The sequence below is a fragment of the Muscardinus avellanarius genome (genome assembly GCF_963383645.1).
Source record: "Muscardinus avellanarius genome assembly, chromosome: X".
Classification (NCBI taxonomy): Eukaryota; Metazoa; Chordata; class Mammalia; order Rodentia; family Gliridae; genus Muscardinus; species Muscardinus avellanarius.
The window spans coordinates 48,835,817-48,844,079 of record NC_137792.1 but is presented as its reverse complement, the minus strand read 5'-3'; the positions used below and the strand labels follow the sequence as shown (position 1 = coordinate 48,844,079).

The window sequence follows — 8,263 nt, the reverse complement described above, 5'->3', positions numbered from 1 at the left end:
GCCCTTTGCAGCTCAGTGAAACACTGTTTCAGATAAAGAATAAAAAATAGGGCTGGGGTATAGCTCAGAGTTAGAATGTCTTTGGGTTCCAACCCCAGTATAGAAAATAAAATAAAAGCAATGGGATATCAGTTGTTGAGGCTAGCCTCAAACCTGCAATCCTCCTGTCTCAGCCTTCAAGTACTGGGATTATAGGCATGATCCACCGCACCTGGTTTATACTGCTCCAGTTTTAAAATCACAAACCAGGCATGGTATGGTGGTGTACACCTGCAATCCCAGTACTTGGAAGGCTGAGGCAGGAAGGTTGCAGGTTGGAGGCCAGTGCATGGCAACTTAGTAAGATTTTGTTTCAAATAAAATAAGCTTGACAATGCAGTTCAGAAATAGACTGCCCTGGATTAAAAACACACATAAAAATTAGGTTAAATTAAGAATTCAGTCCCTCAGTCTCATTATCTATATTTCAAGTCCTTCATAACACATATGACTAGCAACTTCCATATTGGTCAGTACAGATACAGATCATTCAAGGCAAAATGAAAAGGCAATTCAAAGGGAAATAAGAGGATCATAAATGCATAGCTAGTTCTGAGAATGCCTGAGAGAACCACGGAAGACAAAGTTCACTGTTGTCTTCTCAAAAGTAAATACATAGCCTGGCATGGCAGCATACACTTGTAATCCCAGTATTTGGGAGGCCGAGACAGGAAGATCACAGGTTCTCAGCTAGCCTCAACTACTTGAGAGGTCCTCCTCAACTTAGTGAGACCCTGTTTCAAAATAAAGAATAAAACATGGCTGGAGGTGTAGCTCAGAGGTAGAATGCCCCTAGATTCAATCCCCAGTACAAAAAAGTGAATACACCACAACATTACCCGCTTTTACTGAATAATTACACTTTTTAAATTATTTAAGACAGCAACTTTATATGTTCTTTCCCAAAAAGAACTCTCCTTGCTTATCTCTTAGAAAAATACAATTCTTACAATCTCCAATAAAACCTGAGTTACCAGTTCCAATTTCTCTATGATCAAACCTTCATCTATCATCTACCTTTCTGTCATCTACCTATCTCCCTGATGAGGTACTAAGAAGCATCCCCCTTCGAAAATTAGAGATATTTAAAAACATATCTGTGCCTTCCTTTTCAATCCCATGGATATGACTTTAGTCTTGGTTTAATGCTTCATCAAATCAAAATTTGATTGCTATAAAAGCTTTTTATATTTTCCTATTCCAGTCTTTCCCATTTACTTCACACTGTATACCTAGATCCCATTAGCTATTCTAAAAGACCATTTTCATGATCTGATTCCTCTATTGAAATATTCACTGACTTATCTATGTTCTCAATAAACTCCAAACTATTCTGGTTTTGTTTCACCTTTTCATGATTTTGGTATCAAACTTTTTTCTGTTTTTGTTCTCCAAGTGTGTAATATATTTCTATCTTCTCTTCTCAAATGTGATTTTGCTAACAATGTGATTTTTATATATTGCTCTTCTCATAAAAGCTTTAATAAGTTATATTTATACAATAGTTATTTTTTAATTAATTAATTAGTTAATTAATTTGGTGGTACTGGGGTTCCTGGAAACCCTTCTTCCTCCGAGCTACACTTCCAGACCTATTTTTTATATTTTTATTTGGAAACAGAGCCTCTTAAGCCAGAGAGGCTGGCTTCGAACCTGCAAAATCCTCCTGTCTCTGCCTCCCAAGCGCAGGGATTATAAGCAAGCACCACCAAGCCCGGTTTGTTACTTTAAAATATAGTGGAATATCCGGTTTATAAATTGCCTTCTCGTTTTCTGGATAGGAATATAGGAGTTTAGATCAAATAAACCAATAAAATCAATAATCTATTCATTATTCATAGTTATTATTCAAACACTGTTGTATTAATTATACTAAATGGCAAAAACAGTAAAGCCAATATATTTTTTAACTTATGAACAACATGATCAATAGACCACCTAGAAACAGATTACTTTTCAAGTTATTGTGTTACTATTTCTTCAAATGGCAAACCAAGAAAAGGAGAAAGAAGAGGATAAAATTAAAACCTGTACGATGATTTAAAAAGAGCAATGTCAACTGTGTGCCACACACAACAAAAATTAAACTTCTTACCTTGAAAGCATATTGCTGTTCCCCACCATTTTGCTAGAAAAAACGTATGCTGAAAGAGAAATAATTTGAACAAATCTCTTCAGTGAAACTTTAAGCCCATTAAAAAACCTATTATCTTTGATAAAAGTAATATTTATACCTTAACAATTTCAAGAATAAGTAGGAAAATATAGTTTATGACTTTTATTAGGAGGAAGTTGGTTTAAGGCTTAAAGAAATGAAGTCGCATTCATGTTTATAAATTTATTTGATTTTCATTAATTGTGTATTCATCTCAGTCCTTGACATACTTATTTGTCAGGCATGAAAAATAGTGGTCTATTTCACAGGACTTAATGAACAACAGTTTTTAAAGATATTTTATGAGTACAAATTTTTCCAAAGCAAAGAGAGAAAACTGTTGAATGGGCAGACACAATGAAATTCCAAGCACTTCTCTGATTTAAAAAGTATGTCTACTTTTTGCTTTTCACTAAATGAATACAACCACTTTTAAAATATATGGTGGATGACTGTGTGTAAATGCCAACACACATATGATACAGAAATATTTCATAGTGGCAAATTTTTAGTGCACTTCCAAAGTGCTACAATAACTGTCATTCACATACATCAACATGCAAACACTACTGGACTAGTACATTAAAGCAAATAAAGTGTTAGCAGAACTCACTTGCAAAAGCTTTTTAAAAATGGAAAAAAATGACACAGAAATCTACTTCTTATCTGAACAGTATAGAAAATAATTTCCTTTATGATCTGAACCATATATATATATACACACACAGTAGTATCTAAGCTTGAGAAGAACTTCTTATTGTACACACAGACCTGTAGTGTACACTCAGCAATTGTGAAGAAATTGGAAGGAAATATGCCATGAGGTGAAAAATCTGAGGGAGAGTGACAGGAAAGTAAAATAAAACAGAAAAAAATGACTAGGATTAGAAATCACATTCAAGGAAGTGGAATGGGGAGTAACAGAAGGTAACAGAAACCTTAAATTAAAAGAAAACAGCAATGGATTATGATACAGGAATGAATCATTAAAGTTGTATGGTTGGACAGAGAGAGATGAAAAAAAATTCTCTTCCTTGTTTGAAGCTATATATAGAATTGTCAGTCATAGCCAAAACCCAGTTGGAATGTGAGTTGGCTAAATTATAATATGAAACACAATACAGACTTTGCCAAAACTACATCACAGGGTTGCTCTGAACAACAAGAAAAAAGTTGTGAAGATGTTACAGAAACTGCAAATGATATACTCATGTAAGACAGTTTATACAATATTCAGAATACAATCTTTCCTTTCTTACAACTCTGGGAATATAAACAATGAACTCCCCAGACCACAGAAAGGAGTAATGTCCTCTGCTCCATTATTAAATTTTCCTGTAACCACAGGCTTCATAGTCACAGAGTAGACTAAGATCCAAAAAGAGTTTACATTGATAAACTGACCATTTGGGGTGGTATGTAGATAAACATGTGGGTAATGTCTTCAACTCCTGCTATTTCTCACAATAATTTTAGGGAGAAAATGATTCAGTGAAAAGTATATTTCCTGCTTTACCCTAAACTACATAAACTTTTATTGTCTGCACATGAATACGATTAACTTATCCCAATTCCTTTCATAGAGCAGAAAGGACTTGAGAGAATAAAAAATAACATTTGTCAAAATGTGCCAAAACACATAATAGTTCTACTTATACATTGACAACTGGAGCAGAAGAAAAGTCTAAGATATGTTAGGTATGTTCATGCATTGCATCATTTAACAGTTAGGAAAATGAAGCTTGGTAAGACTAACTTATTCAAGACCACTTGCCCAACATGACAGAGCACAAATTGGACCCTGGATCTGTTTCATGTCAAAGTACTGGCTGGCAATTCTACACACAGCCCCCCCATCATCAAAAGAGACCAGGAAGATAAGCAGTGATAAGAGCCAACACTTTTTTTTTTTTGCTATTTTTGTTAGTTTTATCTCCATTTAAGAAAATGTTTTGGCAGTGAATAATATTTCTATTAAAGTTTTATAAGTGCCTTAAACAGTATTTCCTCCTCCCCTAATTGTTAGTAATTTCTCAAAAACAATAAATCACATCAGCAGAAAAAGTAACCAAGGATTCCTGCAAAGATCAACAGCTGTTAGTATCACAAAGAGAAAAACCAGACATTATGAGCTACCTAAAACAAGATGACCTATGAAATAATCATGGCAAAAATCATATTTCAATCATGTTTCCAGATCTAACTACTAAACTGAAAAAAGAGAACATAGGAAAGTGTACATTGCCACAAGAATATAGTCATCAAAACTTAGGCTGTGGCAAATTCTAGATGTGATATAACCAATTTTTTCACTGAATAAAACTGTAAGATAAAAAAGACATTGAAAGAAAAAGGGAGGGGGAAGTATAGTCTATATGTTTGAAATTTATTGAAATCATAATATTAAAAATATCAAGACAAGTAGTGCTTATGAGACAATTAGAAGTTTGAAATCTGACTAGATATTTACTGATATTAGGGAATTACTGTTGATATGACAATGGATTATATTTTTTCTAAAGGAGTCCATATCCTTTAGAGATATATATCAAATACTCATGAGAAAATAAACTGGTCTGATATTTGCACCAAATCAGTACTGAAGGAGGGGTGATATGTTGAGATTAGTTCAATAATATAGTTATGAATTACCATTGGGTGTAAAGTAACATGATTTAACTTTATGAATGTTTAAATTAAAAATACACATAAGATCATCGATGAAAAATGCCCAAAAAAATTCAGGGAAGGGAGCAGATTACGAAGGAATTAAAGAGCCAAGAGAAACAATCTGTTCAAACCACCTCATTTTATAAATAAGGAAATTAAGGCTCAGATAGATATGTTAAGCAACTCGCTCAGGGTCAGAGAGCTCGTCAGTTCCAGAGTGGGTCAAGATGAGAATTTGAATCTCCACACGTGGGTGTACGTAGTCCAGGGCCGTGTTGTCGGGCAAACCAGTCAGGAAAGGAGCGCGCACAAGCCCTGGCAGGCACGGGGTCCAGAAAGTGGAGTGCGGCAAGGGCAGGCCACACGGCGGCGGGCGAGGAACCCACAAGAGACGGGTTCACACCAAAAACGAGCTTCCAGCCACTGTGATAAGGTCTGTTTCTTTCTGCGAACCATGGTTTCCCGCGGGGGTGGGGAATCCGAACTGGGTTTCTTCCTCCTGTCCAAAGAAGTCAGAGTCAGGATGTACGCCCCAGTCGGCTTTGGCTGGGGTCAGTAGTTCCGAGACACTGTTTTCACAGAGGGTGCTGGAAGGAGTCAGAGCCTCTGTGTCCGCCGTTAACTTATTGCTGGGTGTCAAGGCCTGGGGCTCTGGACTGGAGTTTTTCATGGCCAAGGAGCCCAGAGCGCCCAAGGTCCCCACGCTCACGCTGGGCACGTCATCCATATCCAGGGGGCTCTGCTGAAAGCCAGCAGCTGTGGTTCCAAAAAAGAGGGAGGTATCCAGACTCTGAGGAAGGTCGCTGGTGGCCATCAAGGCCCGGGGGTCCACGGCCTGTGCCAAGGAAGTACTGCTGCTGGCGGGGACATTCCCCGCCAGAGTGGAGCTCACGGAAGCCACGTCGATGGTCAAGATTCCAGAATTGACCAGGGCTGTGTCCAGCACCGCAGCGGAACTACTGCCGGGCCCATCCGAGAAGAAGCTCACTATCTCTGCGTCGCTGAGATCGTTCTGTCCCTGGCTGGTGAGCTCGCTGCTGGGCGTGAGCGAGTTTGCGGCTTCTAGCTGAGCTAGGAGGTCCTGGCCAAGGTTGTGCCTTTTGGCCATGTGGGTCTTCATGCTGTGCTTGGACGTGAAGAGTTTGTTACAGGCGGACACCGGGCACCGGCTCTTCCAGGTGTCCACGTCCTGCAGGTGCTTCTTGGAGTGGATGTAGAGACTGCTTCGAGCGGAGAACCTGGCACAGCAGCCCTCCACGGGGCACACGAAGGGCTTTGTGCCCAGGTGGGTTATGCTGTGGCCTTTCAGGTGCTCGGCCCTGGTGAAGGATTTCCCGCAGCCCTCCACCGGGCACGTGAACCTCCGGTCGTCATCATGCTTCCTTTTGTGCCTTAAGAGTTTGGACATGCTGGTGAAGTTCCAGCCACAGCCGTCAAAGTCACAGAGGAAAGGTCTCTCGCCCGTGTGGCTCCGCAGGTGGATCTTCAGCCTGCAGGCCTTGTCGTACTGCTTGCTGCAACCGGGGAAGGAGCAGGCAAAGAGCTCCTGCTCCCTGAAGTGGGCGCGGTTGTGGGAAAAGAGGGCACTCACTGTAATAAAGGTCTTCTTGCAGCCCGAAAACGCACACTGGTAGGGCCGCTCGGGCTCGAAGTGGCTGCGCTGGTGGGCGCTGAGCTTGGCCTGCGTGGGGAAGCTCTCCTCGCACACCTCGCATTTGAATGAGTTCTCCTGCTCATGGCCCTTCATGTGTGCCTTGAGGTTGTACACGGTGGTGAAGCTCTTGCCACAGCCCTCCACCGGGCAGCCGAAAGGCCGCAGCTTGTCGTGCGACTGCAGGTGCCTCTTGAGCTTGTAAGACGTGGTGAAGGTCCAGCCGCAGCCGCCCAGGGGGCACTTGAAGGGCCTCTGGCCCTGGCTGCTGCTGTGTGTCAGCAGGTGCACCTTCAGCTGGTGCTTCTTGGGGAAGGTTTGCCCGCACTGCGCCTCGGGGCACAGGTACAGCACCACGCCTGGGCCGGGCTGGCCCAGCGGCCCGCGGGGACTCTGGGCGGCGGCCCTGCCTTCAGCCTCCTCCTCCGGCGGCGCCGCAGCCGGAGCCGGCGCGGGTTCCGCCGGCTCCGCCAGCAGGAGCTCGGGCGGCAGCTCCGGGCAGTCGCCCAGCTGCGCGGCGGCAGCGGCGGCGGCGGCGGCGTGCGGGAACCCGGGCGGCGGGGCGACTAGACCCCCTGGCTGCGGGAAAGGCGCGACCCCCGGCTCCCAGGCCGGCAGCGGGGGCGTGGTCAGGGTGAGGACGCCGTTCTCGAATCGCAACAGCAGGTCCTGGTTGTGGATGGTGATGGTGCCGGCGAAGGCCGCCCCGGGGCCCAGGCCTGGGGCGGGGACGGGGAGCGGGACGGGGACCGGGGCCGGGGCCGGGGCCGGGGCGGGGACCGGGACCGGGACCGGGACCGGGACGGGGACCGCGGACAGGCAGCGGGGGCCCTGTGCTGGGCGGCCCGCTGGGTTCGCGCCGCCGCCGCTGCGGCTCTCGCTCCCCCGGGGCCCCAGGCCCGCCTCGGCCTCCTCCCTCCACACGGGCCCTTCAGCCTGGTCGGCGGCGCCCGAGGTCTCCACGTCGCCACCCACCGGGTCGAGCAGCACCAGGAAGAAGTCGTCGCCTCCGCCGCTGGGGAGATCCGGCCTCGGCGCCAACGGGCTCGGGCCCGGGCCCCGTGAGGCCCTGCGGGCCTCCTCGCTCCGCGGCCCGGGCCCGCCATCTTGGGCCCCCCGGAGCAGGAGAAGGCGGCGCGCCGGGGCCTGACCAGCCGGCGGGTCAGGGCCTCGCTGGACCTCGCCGCCGCCCGCCGGGCAGCAGCCGCCGCCGCCGCCCTGTCGCGTCCCGCGAGCCGGCAGCAGCCTGGGGATTTCCATCTCTGCGTCGCTGAGGCTTGGCTGGAACCAGAGCCGCGGCGGAGGCGCGACCCCGCCCCCTGCCGCGGGCCCAAACACGTTCCTGAGAGGAAAAAAAAAAGTGCAATGCGCAGAAACTGGCCCTATCAGATATTAAAACGTATTTAACGCCACAGTGATTTAAATATTCTGGTCCTGGGTCCCTGGATCCAACAGAAAGCCCAGAGGCAGAACCTGATGTGCATAAACAAGTCCCAGGGCTTCTGTTAGTAAGGAACCAAGAAAGTCTTCTGAGGTAAAGGGGGGAAATGACAGTTCAGGCAGTAAGGGTCTAGAGTGCCTACCCCAGAAAAACAACTTAAATCCCTGCCTCACTGTGTATACCAAAATAAACACCCCAGCCTCTGCGGGTGCTAAGCCTGTTGCTTAGACATGTTGCGTGTTCCAGAGTGTTACAGGCTGTCCGACTGACTGGCTGGCTGGCTGGCTGGCTGGCGGCAGTGGGCTGG

The 8,263-nt window shown here is 45.7% G+C and overlaps 1 protein-coding gene across 1 annotated transcript; it reads right to left on the bottom strand.

Annotated features, from left to right (window-relative positions):
• Positions 1-5,261: 5,261 nt before the first annotated feature.
• Positions 5,262-7,994, bottom strand: LOC308279462 (zinc finger X-linked protein ZXDA-like; the record flags this gene model as incomplete). Its single annotated transcript, XM_080719570.1, has 1 exon — positions 5,262-7,994. The coding sequence occupies exon 1, from the start codon at positions 7,773-7,775 to the stop codon at positions 5,262-5,264; it is 2,514 nt and encodes an 837-aa protein (XP_080575696.1). The 5' UTR covers positions 7,776-7,994.
• Positions 7,995-8,263: the final 269 nt, after the last annotated feature.